Genomic DNA, 18,069 nt, shown 5'->3' with positions numbered 1-18,069 from the left:
AGCAGCGCCAGACAAAACTAATCAAACCAGAGTATCTTCAAGACATTTTTTTCTTTACAAACTGCAGTTTTTTTTTAAACATGCATCAACAATTACAACCTAAATTCAACAATAAAAATAAAACACCATTTTTATGTACATGAATAAAGTTAGAAATAGATAAATACAACATCTTGACTTTGACTTTTCATTATCAAACTAACTGAAAATGAAGTCTGTATTTTTTGCCTGTCAACTGATCATAAATAATAATAATAATAATAATAATAATAATAATAAACACCCTTTTCACACATTGCCAATGAAAAACAACCCTTCAAACATATCTAAAATGTTAATATCTTTGTCTTAATATTTTTTTTTTTTTGTGTTAGCCTACTACTCAACAGTTGTGTTTTAAAATACATTATTAATAATGACTTTATACAGCAATTTCGGAATAAATGTATTTCAAAGTGCTTTACAATACCAAATTTACATAGAACACTAATGGTTTTAAAAAATACACAATAAAAATCAATGTCATAAACACATTAACATTTTAACCAGAGTACACATATGCTGTAAACTAGTACAGCAGATAGGCAAAATGATTGTACCATTTTGTGACTAAAGCATGAAATTCAGTACACATATTCTAAATTAACCAATGCTTATTTTCAGATTTGTATGAATCCTGGAGATGACATCTTATGATTTACAGGAGCCAATGAAGAATTACATGGGTCAAAATTTAAAAGTGTTCCAATCATATTGAAATGTATACCATATTATTTGTTTGAAAGGTACACCTCAAGAAATATTTGTACCATTGAACTCAGTGGCAGCGCCAGGAAATTTTTGTTGGGGGGGGGGGTAAAAGTTGGAAAATGTTGTCAAAATAAACAATATATAGTAAATTGCTTTATAAATACCAAGGTATATGTTTTAGTCACCTGTGCTCCTCTAAAATGTGGTATCAGTGCACACACACATCACTTAAAATGATTGCAAGTTCAGATTACTTGCACATAGGTATAAATAAAGATAAGTGAAGTTTTAAGAGTGGCCATAATAAATATTTAGGAAACCTAAATTTTTGGAGTATGGAGTTAAATTTGTCTCATTAATACTTGCAAATGCACAGAGGGTGATTTACAAATATCCTTTGATTTGTACACGTGCTTTGTGATCCACAAGCACAAATTTCTGATTTTTAACTTGTGTGTGGGTTTTTACAAATAAATGTTTATTTGCAAAACTGAAAATTCTGTTTGTGAAGGGTGATTCAGCATTGGTGGATCACCGAACACACACATTCATCATTTTGCTCAGTTATGCAACATTGAGACATTCTCAGGGCAAAACTGCAGTTGAGATCCACAAATATGTCAGTCGCTATTCACATTATTGGAAGAATTATTGGGGGGCTGAGGGGGGCTTGGCTCATTATTGGGAGGGCTTAAGCCCCCTCAAGCCCCCCCTTGGCGCCGCCACTGATTGAGCTCATAGACATCATTATTTGTATAATATGTTATTGTTAAGGGGAACAAGTCCACTGAGTTAAACTAATAAATAAGTAAACCAGCCTTTATAATGAAAAATTTACATTTTTTGTCTTTTTCAATTGAGTGTATCTAAATATAAGGAGGTTTTAATACACCTTTTTTCAAATAATACTGTAGTCGACACTTCAGTATTAGTCTTTTTTAAATGCATTTATGAACACTAATAAGTTCCATTTTTTCCTGATTTTCCTGCTGGTGACTTTTGAAACTATTCCTGAAAACAAGTCTGCAAAGTGTTTACAAAATCAAATACGGACGATTGATTCGACGCTCTATTATAATGTCTGGAATGACGAGTGTACGGAAGTAATGCGCGTCCATTGTAGCTGTTAACAGGTGATGTTGGTCAAAGCACATCTGTTTTCTGCGTGTGAAAAAGCCGTTTTTCTGCCGTCCTATTTCGCTTTTGATAAACGATATCGAACGCTGTGGCGGTGTACAGTTCGTGCTTTTGTTTAGAGGGTAAAATGGACAGAGAGTGTATGAGAAAGGCAGAAAAGAGCCGTCCGGCTTCCTCGATGCTGAATAATCTAAGTGCAGAAAGCTGCGGAGATGATTCTTCTAAATGTGCGCCTGATGCTGCCAGAGCCAGGTGGACCCTGCTGAGACAGGTAATGTCACAAATATAGACTCTTCACGCTTTTGGAGGCGTTTTTCAAACCTGTCAAATGGTCAATTAACGTTATCTGGAGGATATATCGAAGCTCGTTACTGCCAAATTATAACAAATACAATTCCACCATTTTTGCCCCAGTTATCACCATGTCACATGAGGTATTTAGGCTGGAAACTTGACATTTATGCAGCTATAACAAAGTGTCTATAGTTGCCATGGCATTGCCCATAATGCAACATAATGATGTATATCCACAAAATTGTTGGCGTAGTTTCCGTTTGTGTTTCTCTCTGTTTGAATTCATATTTTCAACACTAATATTTCAGATTTTCAGTAATATGGCTGTGATGCCAGCAAGGCAAAATGCAACTGTCAGTAATTTTGGGAGTCATTACGCAAAAAATTTGGCAATTTATAAGTCTTAAAAGAAAGAAAGAGACCCGCACAGCCAGTCAGCTCCCGAGCAAACCTTTAATGCAGCACCAAAAGAAAGTGATGTTTCGGGCCTTGCCCTTCCTCAGACATAATTATCATGTCAGGATGCACCTGTATATAAACGCACAATGATTAGCAACATGTGTTGCCAATCATTCTTACCCTCTACACACAATCAAACAGGGTACATGCTGAATTAATATTCCACTTCAGTCTATTAGAATATCTATTGCATATGAAAAAAGACAAATTCACTGCGGTTTAAATCCAATAAATTACATGACAAAAAATGCCAATTTGATACTTAAAAAAATCTATTACCTTTAAAAGGGCCCTAATCCATTGCCAAATGGGCCAGAACTACCTATAAGCAAAATTTATAACACTCTACACCAGTTAAAAATAACATGATTAAATGATTTAATAAATTCATATATTTCAATTAAAAATTGATATCTCTATAATTCCAGAAAACTCAATTAAGTCCATAAAAGGCATGATAATAAAGAATGAAGAGTGGACCTATGCCACTAACCAATCAATGCCTCTGCACAGTACCACAGCATCAAACAAACAAAACTCACATGCTGTATGCCTTTTACAATGTGAGCATCAGGTGTACACCATCCTAGAATACTGTGGACAACTAATAATGAATAAACCAAAAAGAATGTACAAGCCAAAAGAAAAAGCAAAAGCAAACAGGTGCATCCAAATGGTGCGAACAACACAATACTAGAATTGAATCAATATAAACATAGAAATAGACAACAGGGTGCTGCATTAAAGGTTTGCTCGGGAGCTGACTGGCTGTGCGGGTCTCTTTCTTTCTTTTTTGCTTTTGATGGTATCTTTTGACCCTGCACGCCAATACAGTTTGTGATGTCCATGTCATTTCATAATTTATAAGTCTTGTCAAATCTGTCCCAACCATATATAATACTAGTACAGTCAGTTGCCCAGTTCCGGATGACTTTTTTTAAAGTCCCGCTATACGGAGCCATAATGCAACTGAATGTCCTTTATTGGGTATTGTTGTAGAGGGTAACTGGATGTTTTCTAGCTGAAGAAGTCAGGATGGGGTAGCCCTTCTACTTAAAGTGTGTGGCCACATTATGTGTGGTGCAAATATTTGCCAGAAATGGATCACTTTGCCCGGTTCTGGAGCACGACACTCTGTCACTTTGGGGGCATTCCTGGCATCTGGCTGGAGCCCTTCTAATGCAGAATGATACACACTGTGCCCGAGAATGTGTTTTGAACACAAAATGATGTAAATTATACTTAAGTGAGAATTTACTTAGTTTCGAAAGGCGCTGTTATACATTTTACGAGCAAAAAATGAAGTGTGGAGGTGAGATTTCTCCCGAATTAAAAAGTAAAAGCCCCCACATTCATGTCCATTCCTGATGTTGAGATGACCCCCAAAGTACACATGGCTCACAAGTACTGACACGAGGCTGCTACTTCAGTGATCCACAACTGGCAAATTTTTGCGTCAGAGATAAATGCGTGTAACAATTAAACAGCAAGACATAACACACTTACATTTTCTACCCAAGTAAGTAAGTATTTTCCCACTCTAGAACCAATGACACTGAATGACTAACTCACCTTTGCTACTTCTTAGAGATCATTACTTTCACATTTGCAGGAATGAGTGAGTCAGAAAACACGCGCACACCACCGAGACCGGGATGTTTTGATTCCTCTGCTGATCACAAGGACGGCTGGATCCGGTCGAGCTTGTGGTCGTTTGTAGACAAAACATCAGTCTTCCCATTGGTACCAAGTATTAGCTTATTCACGCTGATTACGAGAAACGACAGCGCAAATACTACAGCAGTGATCCGGAACCGGTAATGATCCGGAACTGGGCAAGTGACTGTACAATATGTCAGTGGGACAGATTTCACAATGTAAATGTTTCCACGTGTCCCACTCCCAGTATGTATGTGCGACAGTCACCAAAATCTAAGACCAGCTAGTATGCCTCCCCCTAGCATTTCCAGGGTCTTGCACATAACAACAATCTAGAAATTGTGACATTTCAAATAGTGGTATTACTACGCTGCTACGCTGTTATCCAATGGTTGCCTCTATGGAGGCAGCATAGTTGGTAAACAAAGCATTAGATGAAACTGGAGCTACCAGTCTTGCACCTAGTGACACTTCATGCAAACTAGAGGAGGTGATGCTTTAGTGGTTAAGGTGTTGGGCTTGAGACCTGGGTTCAAATCCCCGCCTGACTGGAAAATCACTAAGGGCCTTTGGGCAAGGTCTTTAATCCCCTATTGCTCCCGGTGTGTAGTGAGGGCCTTGTATGGCAGCACCCTGACATCGGGGTGAGTGTGAGGCATTATTGTAAAGCGCTTTGAGCATCTGATGCAGATGGAAAAGCGCCATATAAATGCAGTCCATTTACCATAACTGCATATTTTTAACATCATGATTTCTCAAGAAATATTAGTGTGAGTAATCGTGGTGCTGCCCATGTGGTATTTGTCCCCACTCTCGCAAGATCTTGAGGTGTGATGATTATTGCAGTTGGGAGAGCTTTCACTTGACACCGGAGTAGGTAGGTAACAAAAAATTTCAAATTCCATGGATTAACTCTGCACCATTGGAAAGAACTTCCAGTGGTACTTTAATCAACTTTGTAGGACAAAAATTAAGGATATTAGAGCTAATTAATTGATCCCTAAGTAGGCTCGTTGGCGGCTTGACATTGTATATAAAACAATAGGAAACTGATGGGTTTTGTGACGTCACTGGAGGAGGCATAACGTCCTTGTTTCTTTATCAATTTCAACCAACAATGCACCATTTTAAAGCTTAAAAAATATAGCTTTATCTAAAAAACAAACAAATATGACTGTCAGACCTGAAAAAGCACAATTTTATTATTGAAACCATGCCAAGCAGCAGTCAACTGAACAGATCACATGGCTGTGTTTACAAAACACAGGGAACTGGCCAGTCAGGTTGCTCCAATTTGGTCACGTGACCAACACTCTCTGACTGAGAGTGCCCGATGTGAAAATACAGCCTTCATAATCACCAGCCTGGTGATTATGCACAGATTTTCATCAAGAGAACATGGTGATTTTCCTGTAAAAATTGTGCAGATGTGAAATGGGCTGTTCCAAAATTTTTTCCACCAATCACAGCAGACATGTGTACTACGTCATCAGAAAGTGTGTAAGTGAATGAAATACAACAGATTACAACAAAATTATTGTTTTAGAGAGCATTGCTGCACACCATTACTGGACAAACGCTCATGACGTCACCATTGTTGGAAGCCCAAGTCAGCTGATGCAGAATGCGATGTTTGTTGCATACCTAACCGGAGCACACAGAGGGAACCCACACACGCTTATGGGGAGAACATGCAAACTCCTCACAGAAACAACGTGGTTGGATTCAAACAAAGAACCTTCTTGTTGTGAGGCAACAGTGCTAACCACTAAGCGTGACTCATGATGCAAGAGACAAAACTTGTACGATGCCCAGTTTCTCTACTCATAACCACAGCGACCTTCAAAACTGTCCTGATTGTTTTGGTGGCTTCCTTCACTAGTCTCCTTCTTGTGCAGTGGATAACTGAAAAAAATCTTTCAAATGGTGAGGCAAGCACCAAATTTGGCACAAATACACCTTAGACATTACTTTTTTGAAAAGGCAGGGTGTTCGCTTGAATTTTCAATAGGCAGCCGTGTAGGGGGTCAATTGATTAATTACACAGAGGTCAAAATTTAAAAATGCTCCAATCACATTAAAAACTATACCACATTATTTGTCTGATCATTAAGGTTTCAAAAAGGTATAGTTTGGACTATCTGTGACTGAATGTTATGGGGTAAAAATAGCACAAAATTGTGACAAAGGTCAGTTTGTACAAGGGTCAGAAGTTAAAGTTATTCCAATTTAGGTAAAAAGTGATGCAAATTGTAGCTTATCAGCTAATGACCTGAGGGACCTTCTGCTAGCAAGTTCTTCACGGAGGTGGAACGAATAGGGTTGGGTATCGAAAACCGGTTCCTGTTACGAATCGATAAGAAATTATTCAATCCATTGACATCAATAGCCTTTTTGCTTAATGATTCCCTTATCGGTCCTTCAGTTCACATTACGCTGGAGTGGCTGTTTTTTTTTTTTTTTGTTTGTTTGTCTGTTTTTTTTTTTTGTTTTTTGAGGGTTTGTTTGGAAAAATGATAATTTTCCTATGTTGATTTGCGACCTGCTGCTTCAGATGTGCAGAGTTTATTTTTATTTATGTCCAGAGAGCTAGGATCCAGTGACCAATTTCATATTTACTTACTTTGGGGCTCACTAAAATGTTGTTGATATAGAAAACCTGTAAAGCCTACTTTCAGTACACAGAAAATTCGCAAGAGGTAATTGATAAGGGAATCGATGAAAAACCTGATCGATAAGTGGAATTGATAATGGCATCAATATTGATAAAATCTTATCAACACCCATCCCTACAAGTGATCAGGTCTGACTATGAACCCAAAACTGTCAGCAGCTTTCATGTTCGGGCGATACCGTGAATTTGTGTATTTCTATGTATAATAGCCATATAATAAACAAACTATTAACCTCGCTTGCTTGGTTAATAATCCTTTAATATCTGACTTAGAAATGTTCACATATACAGTATTCCAACTTTTTTCCCCCAAGAAAACAGGCTGTAAAAGTGATGAATTATGTTAATTTATCCAATCGTTTATTGTCTCTGAAAACAGAGGGAAGTCTCTATAAAATGGCTTAAACTCTTAAATAGTGAAAGTGACATTTCACAAAAAAATCTTTTCAATTACATTGTGATGTACAGAGGGTGAAAAAAACACAAAAATTGTCATTGTCGAGTTACTTATTCACCTGAATATGCAGTATGTGACAGTGCATTTTTCATCTTTGAGTGAAAACAACCCGCCGTCTTCTCTCTGAAAAACACTGTATCCTACACCAGGTTTACTTGTTAATGTTCTCTGTTTTTATTGTTTGTGTTTCTCTCTATCAGGTGTTACGTCAGAACCATGTGGAAAGTTCTGAAGCCAAACAGGTTTCTGTCCGCAGGTTCTCCACCTTTGACCTTTTCAGCAGGAAGTTACTTTTGCCGTCAGACTCTGATACCGCTGATGGCCAGTGGGTGGAGTACAGGAGTGTTTCCAGTCCAGAGTACAGTGCCTTGCTCAGGTACACTCACCTGTATTGACACATGGTACATGGACATATTTAATGTGCCATTTCATGCTGGTGCATATAAAATGTCCTGAGATTACAAGAATGTTGAGTGACTATTTAATTATACCGAGCAAAACTCCCACTCGGAACTCTCTGATGTTGGCTGTTTTGCTCATTATATTATTTCAGCCCTGTGAAAATAAATAATGAAAACTCCAAGTTAATTTTATCTGCACATAAGGTTAGTGCTTGACTCATTGCCCTTCAACATAAAACTGATATCCTGAATCTGAACACAAAAATGTGGATTGACAGCACTGTGTAAATGTTTTTTTCTTAGCCAGTGAGTCAACACAAAATCAAAATTGAAATATCCTGTTCCAACTAATTCAAATGTAGGAGTTAGTTTATTTTTTATTGTTTAAAGAAATCGATAATTTTTCACATTACAAACCTCATCTAAAAGGAAAATCAAACATCTTTGTAACTATAATTGCTGGTACATGACAACACAACGATATTCAGTCAGTAATAAAATAGTTATAAAATCCTGATTATTTGTAAACTGTTATTATTAGCTGATCAGTGATGCTGGTATTATTGATTCTCCATCATACATCCGTCTGTTGTCCAACAGCTTTTATTTCTAATGTGTCCAATTCCGAGGGTTCTTATTGGATCTGTCTGAATTTTCATCCATACAAAACAGACTCACAGCACAACAAGCTAATGGAGCCGAAATTTGGAGTTAACTCCCTCTTTGTTGTGTTCTTTAGTCATGTGTGTGTTTGTTTTTTGCAGGGATAACCTGGGTCCACTCAGAGTTGATGAAGTGCTCAACAGTTTTGACAATACCGGAAATGTCTGTAAGTACCTTGCATATGACTTTGAGGCATTATATTCTTATATGTGTATATGCTTGTACATGTTGTTGTGCAGTGCGCATTAGGGTTATGACAAATCTCAAATTTATTAGCCTGGGGTTATAAATGATGAACTTTTACCTAAAACTCACAAAAATTACTTTGGTTTTGCCAGACCTTGAAAAAACCTCCCGCACCTAAGACAGTTTCATATTTCACATTAAAACACCGAGCGGCTCAAACACTCTTTATTATAACATGTGAGTTTTACATACAATACACATGAGGAATACATGAAAATAAGTACATATAGCATTTGTAGTGTTTTTAATAGTGTTTCAGATTTGTGTATTAGTGTTAATAAATTTGCTGTTAAGATATTTGTCTGTTTTGCAAGTAGAACGAACCTCCTCCATCAACTTTACAGCTCTCTCAGCTACTATGTTGGAGTGAGGCACATCAGGGCCACACTCACCACTGCTGCTTCCTTCCTCACTATCACTGGATTCAGAGATAACCGTTTGGCTTGTCGAGGGTTCTGATGTGCGTTTGGCCCTTTTTGACGGATGGATTGTTGACATAGGAGCCACTTTCACAGTTGTATATCCCACCCTGCCTCCTGATTCAGTTTGTCTTTTGTACAGTTCTTTGTCCTCACTACAAATCCAATTTCCATTTGTTTTTGTAATATCGAACAGATGAGCAAGATTTTCTTCAAATTGCATTTGGTCGCTTTCTGTGTTTTTCAAAAGATGTGATAAGTTTGTCAACCTTTGCAGACACTTGTTTGGAAAGAACAGGAAAATTCAGGTTCTCCCAAAGCTTCAACAATTCCTCAGATATTTTTCTGAGTCGGTCATGTCGTCCTTTCAATTCATTAAAAAGTCCCAAGAATTTTCCAATGATATCTGTGTTGGAAGGCATTTTATATAATGTGTCACTCGTATCCTGTTTTAGCTCTGGTATACAAGGACGGCGCTTTGTGCTTGATTTCAACTTTTGTACCATTTTCCCCCAGCTGCTTCCACCACTGATTTTGACATTTTACTTTGCAAGGACATATTTCCAAAAAGAAGCACTCAACAGCAGATCTTCCAAAGCAATACTGCAAAGAAAACAAAATTGTATGAATGATGTGATGTGAACAACTATACACTGGTGTAAATGTCGTGAACTACAAAGCAAAACACTACAACAGATCAGCGCATCACATTATATATACATTTTATTTTATATTTTATCTGTTATCAATTTATCTATTTTACCTTTATTTTTCATTTATTTTATTGTTTATTAATATATTTTAGCAATATTTATTTGTATATATTTTCTTGTTATTTCTTGATCATTCTTTTCTTGTTACGTTATTTTTAAATAGTATTGTGTAAACTCATTTATTTTTAAAAGTGATGTGGTGCTAGGTGTGGGAGGTTTTTTCATGATCCAATGAAATAAACTTCAAAAAAGTGATCTATTGGTAAAAGTTCATCAAATGCAACATCAGGAAAATGAAAGTTTTGAAAAACGTTTTGTAGTCACAACCCTAGTGCGCTTAAGGGCATGGCCATGCTGAAATGGTGACAGTTAAAAAAGCATTCTCTCTCTCTGTCTCTCTCTCTATTCTTTGCTGCATACTAAAGTCTAATTTTCCACATCCTTTCAACATCTTCAAATGAATTTTATTCTTTGCAAGAAACTGGCACAAACACTGGAGGCCTGTAATATTGTTTCTGTTTAGGACATAGCCTCTCCCCCCCTTCCCGATTTAAAACGTTCAGAAAGTGGAATCTGACTGCTGTTCACATGATGCCCTCAAATCACAGCAGTATTCCACAACATCACACAACCAGCAAAGGTCTTTAAGGTCTATAATGCTGAAATCAGCAGGTGTACACTTTAGTATGGAGCATTGTGAAACAAGCTGAAAGATAGTCAGCATTTTGTGCTAGTAATTAAAAAATTCTGAAAAAAAAAATCTATATATTTTTTTTTCCTGTAAGGTTTTGCGCTCATTCATTTTGCTCTGAACAATCTGCATTTTCTGGGCAGCACGGTGGATTAGTGGTTTGCACTGTTGCCTCACAGCAACAGGTGGGATCGCTTCCCACCTGGAGCCTTTCTTTGTGGAGTTTGCATGTTCTCCCTGTGTTCGTGTGGGTTCCCTCCAGGTGCTGTGGCTACCTCCCACTTCCAAAGATATGCAGGTTAGGTGAATTGGAAGCTTCAAATTAGCTGTATGTGTGTGATTGTGTTTGTGTGTCTATATGTGGCCCTGTGACAGACTGGCATCCTATCCAGGGTGTAGTACCCTGTCTCACGCCTTATGACTACTAGCCCCCTGGTGACCCTTATTTGGAGTAAGCTACATAGAAAATGGGTGGATGGATAAGCTGCATTTTAGGTTTTTTATTTATATATATATATATATATATATATTATTATTTTATTTTATTTTTTTTTAGATTTAGTTTCCCTTGCTTTCATCCCATCCTCTCTCTCTCTCTCTCTCTCTCTCTCACTAATGCACCCATACAATACAGTGGTTTGGTTACTCTCATTTTGCTTGGCTTTATTGTTGACTGTTTGATGCTTGCAGTTTGTGTCTCTCATGTGTAGGGGGTGTAACGGATCACAAAACCCACGCTTTGGATCAAATTCCGGTTTGTAGTCACAGATCAGATCAGCTGCTTCCGTCTGATCACACTTTGAGTTTCAGTGTAACTTGTAATTGTAACTTGTAATTTAAAAACAATTTAGTTTGAAAATAAATCTGTATTTGGCAGTATTATGTAAACTTTACAATTAATCTGTGGCTCATGCATGCTGAACCATTGGGGTGAGGGGGGTCTATATGGATCACAAATCTGCTGTGGGCCGTTACCTCACTACTTGTTTGGGATCTGCACAAGTTTTGTCATGAAGTCATTCCTTCTAACGATCCTTCTTCTGATTGTAGATTGGGCCGAGTGGTTTTGTACAAAGAAAAGATCATGATTCATGACTCACACACAATTTTCAAAATGCTTCATGACACAGAGTGAAACAGTGAGATGTGAGAATTTCAGATTAATTTATGAAGCATGTAGCTTGTTTGAGTTTATTTGTAGTTCATTTTCTCTTATTGGGTTTTTTGTGCTTTTGGAATGTGAGTCATGGCATGGGTTACAAAAATTGTCCATGTCCTAAAATATTTAAATCACCTTTAATTTTATTTTTCAGCTGGAATAGCTATTGCAGACAGAGTAAGTCATACACTGCAAAATTGCAAAATCTTAAGAAGTAGATTTATATAATTTCTAGTTAAAATATCTAATCAGCACCTAATATAAGACACAATCACTTACATAAAATTTCAATAAGATAGGAGGACTTAATTTTTTTGATAATACAACTTAAATAACAATTGAACGGTTTTAAGAAGAAAAACAAAGGTAATTTAAAATCTTGCAAGGTTGAAAACATCTTGTTTTGAGTCTCACGTATGACCAGACAAACCTTTTGACTCATTATAAGATTTTAGCTGTCGTTATTTGTAAAAGATAAGACTTCCTAGGACTATTAAAATAAAACTAAAGCTCTAAATGAGTTTTCTCTAATAATTTCAAGATCAAGAAATCTTCACTGAAATTGCACTTGTTCCAGTAGCAGATTGTATCGAGTTAAAAAAAAAAAAAAAAGTTACTGAAATTTTACTTCAGTGACTGACTCATATTAAGTGTAATTAGACATTTTGAATTGAAATTAGACAAATATACTTTGTAAGATTTCCCTTTTTTACATAGTACAGTATGAGTTCCCCCTTCTGAGAAGGTGTGTGTGTGTGTGTGTGTGTGTGTGTGTGTGTGTGTGTATATTTAAAGACATGCAGGTTAGGTGAATTGGAAACTTTATAATTGCCCAGGTCTCCCTTGCAAAAGAGATTTCGATCTCAATGGGACTAACCTGGTTAAAAATAAATAAATAAATAAAAAAAATATATATATAATATTAGGGTCCTTATTTTGCTAAATTTTAAAATTTAATACTCTGACCCCCTGAATAGGTTACAATTGATTAAAAAAATATGCTGTGTAAAATTTTGTTTATACTTTTAGAGGTCACACAAAAGACATTAAATTTTGCTATTTTCTGCTATATAATGCCATACAAAATGAAGCTTCATGGTGCCCCAGCCCATGCAACATATCAGAAGTCCTGATGAATCCTTCAGACCCACACTTAGAAATCCAAGATGGCTTCCACATGTAATTATCAAGCTTTAGTTTGTATAGGGTTACATAGCATGAAAATAGCAAAATGTCTATGCTTGTGAGCTACCTCTACCTCATGCCCTTGAAATGGGTGTTTCAACAAGACAATGACCCCAAGCACACTAGTAAACGAGCAAAATCTTGGTTCCAAACGAACAAAATTAATGCCTCGCAGATGTGAAGAAATAATGAAAAACTGTGGTTATACAACTAAATACTAGTTTAGTGATTCACAGGATTACCAAAAAAGCAGTTTGAACATAATAGTTTTGAGTTTGTAGCATCAACAGCAGATGCTACTATTATTGTGAACACCCCCTTTTCTACTTTTTTTACTAATAGCCCATTTTCATAGCCTTAAGAGTGTGCATATCATGAATGCTTGGTCTTGTTGGATTTGTGAGAATCTGCTGAATCTACTGGTACCTTGTTTCCCATGTAACAATAAGAAATATACTCAAAACCTGGATTAATCTTTTTAGTCACATAGCACTATTATTATTCTGAACACTACTGTATGTGTGTGTGTGTGTGTGTATATATATATATATATATATATATATATATATATATATATATATATATATATATATATATATATACACACACACTCAACAAAAATATAAATGCAACACTTTTGGTTTTGCTCCCATTTTGTATGAGATGAACTCAAAGATCTAAAACTTTTTCCACATACACAATATCACCATTTCCCTCAAATCTTGTTCACAAACCAGTCTAAATCTGTGATAGTGAGCACTTCTCCTTTGCTGAGATAATCCATCCCACCTCACAGGTGTGCCATATCAAGATGCTGATTAGACACCATGATTAGTGCACAGGTGTGCCTTAGACTGTCCACAATAAAATGCACCTGTGTTCTTCGTCCATAACAGACGCCTGCCCATACCATAACCCCACCGCCACCATGGGCCACTCGATCCACAACATTGACATCAGAAAACCACTCACGCACACGACGCCACACATGCTGTCTGCCATCTGCCCTGAACAGTGTGAACCAGGATTCATCCGTGAAGAGAACACCTGTCCAACGTGCCAAACGCCAGTGAATGTGAGCATTTGCCCACTCAAGTCGGTTACGACGACGAACTGGAGTCAGGTCGAGACCCCGATGAGGACGACGAGCATGCAGATGAGCTTCCCGGAGACGGTTTCTGACAGTTTGTGCAGAAATTCTTTGGTTATGCAAACCGATTGTTTCAGCAGCTGTCCGAGTGGCTGGTCTCAGACGAACTTGGAGGTGAACATGCTGGATGTGGAGGTCCTGGGCTGGTGTGGTTACACGTGGTCTGCGGTTGTGAGGCTGGTTGGATGTACTGCCAAATTCTCTGAAACGCCTTTGGAGACGGCTTATGGTAGAGAAATGAACATTCAATACACGAGCAACAGCTCTGGTTGACATTCCTGCTGTCAGCATGCCAATTGCACGCTCCCTCAAATCTTGCGACATCTGTGGCATTGTGCTGTGTGATAAAACTGCACCTTTCAGAGTGGCCTTTTATTGTGGGCAGTCTAAGGCACACCTGTGCACTAATCATGGTGTCTAATCAGCATCTTGATATGGCACACCTGTGAGGTGGGATGGATTATCTCAGCAAAGGAGAAGTGCTCACTATCACAGATTTAGACTGGTGGTGTGTGTGTGTGTGTGTGTGTGTGTGTGTGTGTATATATATATATATATATATATATATACACACACACACCACCTTATGTCTTTTTCACATTCTACCCCTCTCCCCCACTTTTTCTCATTTACCCCTCCATCCCTCTTTCCTCCCAGCTGGAGTTGGGCTTGGCCAGATGGGTAACTGAGTTCTTGACTTGGCCAGTGGATTATCACAGCCGGAGATGAGAGAGCAGAGGCAGGGTGAAAAGGGGGGGAAGAGGGGAGATGGTGGGTGGGCATGCCAGAGGTTGGTGTGTATGTGAGAGGAGTGGAGAGCCACTACCAAGGGGACTTCATTCCTCAGACAATGAGCCAGCCATCTCCCTCCTGTTCTCCGTTTCGTGTTTGGGACTAGTAATGCGTGAGATCAATTAGGACTGGTTGAGAGGATGCTCTGAAAGACCCAGAGGTGACGCTGTCAAAGCCCCAGGGTATGTATTTGGGGGTAGTGATCAGAGAGAAAACCCTCGACATACTAAAACACACACACACGTACCTCTTTATGTTTTCTCACATGTTCACAGATGTAATGTACATCCGTCCACTTCTGCTTGCAAACAGCAGCGCTTTCACACACATGTACCCTCCCTCCACCATCGCACTCTTTCCACCTTTCCTGTTATCTTAGTAATCCTCCACCCCTGAGGTGTAGACAAGCCCAAATCCTAGGGGTCCTTGTCCTGTTGAATAGTAGGCTAAAAAGCCTGGCAGGATTAGCTCACTACCTCCAAAATGTGTGGACTCAGCTTAAACTGCTGCCATGTCTCTGTATGACCCTCTGCCGCCCCTATTGTGTTTGCACATGTATGAACAATATGGTATTTGTTAACGTGATGTCACGTTAGAGTTGATGGCTTCATGTCAAGACCACAATATCAGGGAAGGAGTCCCAGTGGAAATGTCTTAATGAATAGAGAGTACACCTTAAATCAGAGCTTCCCCACAGTTTTTCTTTTGATTGCATGCACGCACCCCAAAAGAAGAGTGGTTATATATATATATATATATATATATATATATATATATATATATATATATATATATATATATATATATATATATATATATATATATATATATTAGTGGAAGATTAAAGTAAAACGTGTACCTGTTTAAATCCAGGCAACTCTGCTGTTAAATAATCTGTTTGTGGTGTCTGTGATTCCTGCTCATTAAGATAAAAAATCCACAATTTTCCCATCAGCCTCTCATCCAGTCTGTCGAAGACTGTCAAGACTTGAAGTCAGTTTTCTCCGTGTTCACCCTGCGTGTCATCTGTGTCCCACCTTCTCACACTCAAAACAGCAAACAACTGTCCAGCAGCAGGAAAGATCTGTCTGAACTCCCCTCAAAGTTCTGAACATGCACAAAACTTAATGTTGAACTTTGTGGACATCAGCTGACAAGAAACACATTTTGCTGGAAAGGAAAAAGACTTTTGTTGCACACAAATGAACACAGAGTAGCTCCTTCACCATGTGACTGGGGCTTCTAGAAAGCTAGCTACATGGCCACACAACACTTCCTGTTTCTTGCACAAGAATCTTTCAGAATAAGAGCATAGGATGATATAATCAAAAGTCTGACACGGAACATGAGAAAAACATCATGAAAACTCTATATTTTGCATTTAACTATGCTGTGGATAATGGAATTAATTTATTTTAGGTGGGTATTTAATAAAATTTAATAAAAAAAAAAACAATTTCAGGTGAGCATTTAACTGGGCAACACGGTGGATTAGTGGTTAGCACTGTTGCCTCACAATAAGAAAGCCATAGGTTCGATTCCCACCTGTGGCCTTTCTGTGTGGAGTTTACGTGTTCTCCCCGTGTTTTCGTGGGTTCCCTCTGGGTGCTCCGGCTTCCTCCCACATCCAAAGACATGCATGTTAGGTGGATTGGAAACTTTAAATTGTCCGTAGGTGTGCTTGAGGATGTGAATGTGTTTGTTTGTCTATATGTGGCCCTGTTTGTTGCTGTTCTTGTGCTTTTATTTTAACAAGTTTATTATGTCTGTCATTTGTTGGCTTTACTTTCTGCCTCATGGGTATTCAAGCTTCTGGTTTCACGTGGAAGTTCATTTCCTTAATAATTGAGAGTTATGTAGTGTGTTGCATCAGTGTCTGTGTGCACTATATGGCCGTCCCCAGCTTTCAGTCCATCCCCAGATTGTCTTGCTGTCATGCCTGCTTCCTTGCTTCCATTTGTTGTGTTGCTTGAACCTTGCCTGCCCCTACATGAATGGTCTGCCTACATGCTATTTTTGATTACTGTTTAGTTGACCCCTCTCTCTATCTGGATTTACTGGTTGTTGTTATCCTCATGGACACGGTTGCCTTTCCTGTGTACAGAACTTCGGCTTGTGCCATTGATTATCCAACCAGCTTTGTTGAATGGGCTGTTGTTCCTGTGTGTGTTAACTGCTACAGTTCTATTAGCCAAAAATAGACTTTGAGATTTCACTAGTGTTGTTCTCTGTTCAGGGGTTCTCAGTTGTCTGCTAGACTTTTGCAATTGACCAGAGTCATCTGGAATCATTACTGGGTGTTTGAGTGTTTCATAAAAGACTTTTCATGTGGCTATGCATCATTCAGGTCATATGGGACTATGTTGGTACAAGTTCTGGATCTGTGACATCACACAGGGAATATGCTGATTACATTTTGTCTCTGAATGGGTTGACACTAATCAGGATACCTTAAACTTACTGACCTTTTGTCCTCCGTGTGTGTGTGTGTCTGCGCGCGCACGTGAGACACTTGGTGGGGGTGGCAGGTGTAATTGTAAAGGACCTTTGTGAGGGTGTTGTTTTGGCTTTCAGGGGTGCTTGTTTCCTGCTAGGGATCAGGATTTTAGGACACAATGCAGGCTCTTAGGGTTGGCTGATTAGGAAGGTGATGTGTATGAATGTGTTTGAGAGGATTTAGGAAGAGCTTGTTGACATTGTAGGACTTTTGGTAAGACGGCGTGTTTGGCTGCAGGGTTACTTGTCCTGGATTCATGTCAGAGAAAGGTCACAGACATTGTGTCTCTACACTCACAAACAAGGGCATGTTTGTTGTTGATATCCTTGGGTGGAAGTCATTCAGAGTTTTCCCTGTTCGTATATTTATGTGTATTCAAGAAGCAGACATCCTGATGACGTCTGATGAAGCCTTCTTTATTATAGCTGAAAGGATACTGGGCTTACAACCTCTCAGTCACCTTATCTCATGTAGACTTTACAAATGATCCCTGCTGGTAAGCCGAGAGTGTACAAGCATGTGTGATGTTTTCATGAGTGTTTCGCATGTTGATCCTTTTATAGATTCTAGAGAATGGTACACAAGTACACTGGCCTTAGTAGCCACAAAGAACTTTGCAAGAAACTTGATAGGCCTGTCTGTTTTTATTTTGCATCGTGGCGGGCTGCCGTGTGTAGACACTGGGACCTTCCAGCCAGGTGAACCTCCATACTGACCACAACA

At 38.4% G+C, this 18,069-nt stretch overlaps 1 protein-coding gene across 1 annotated transcript in view; it reads left to right on the top strand.

Moving 5' to 3' along the window:
* The first annotated feature begins 1,848 nt into the window (after positions 1-1,848).
* camkmt (calmodulin-lysine N-methyltransferase) overlaps positions 1,849-18,069 on the top strand; it is a 241,171-nt gene continuing 224,950 nt past the window's right edge. Inside the window, exons 1-3 of the mRNA XM_034184475.1 lie at positions 1,849-2,158; positions 7,631-7,806; positions 8,596-8,660. Coding sequence (XP_034040366.1) covers positions 2,015-2,158; positions 7,631-7,806; positions 8,596-8,660 — 385 coding nt within the window. The 5' untranslated portion in view covers positions 1,849-2,014. The remainder of the gene's footprint in view (positions 2,159-7,630; positions 7,807-8,595; positions 8,661-18,069) is intronic.

Source organism: Thalassophryne amazonica, chromosome 13 (assembly GCF_902500255.1).
Source record: "Thalassophryne amazonica chromosome 13, fThaAma1.1, whole genome shotgun sequence".
In the NCBI taxonomy this organism is placed as follows: Eukaryota; Metazoa; Chordata; class Actinopteri; order Batrachoidiformes; family Batrachoididae; genus Thalassophryne; species Thalassophryne amazonica.
Note: the sequence above shows the minus strand (reverse complement) of the source record. Positions and strands in the feature narration are given on the sequence as shown.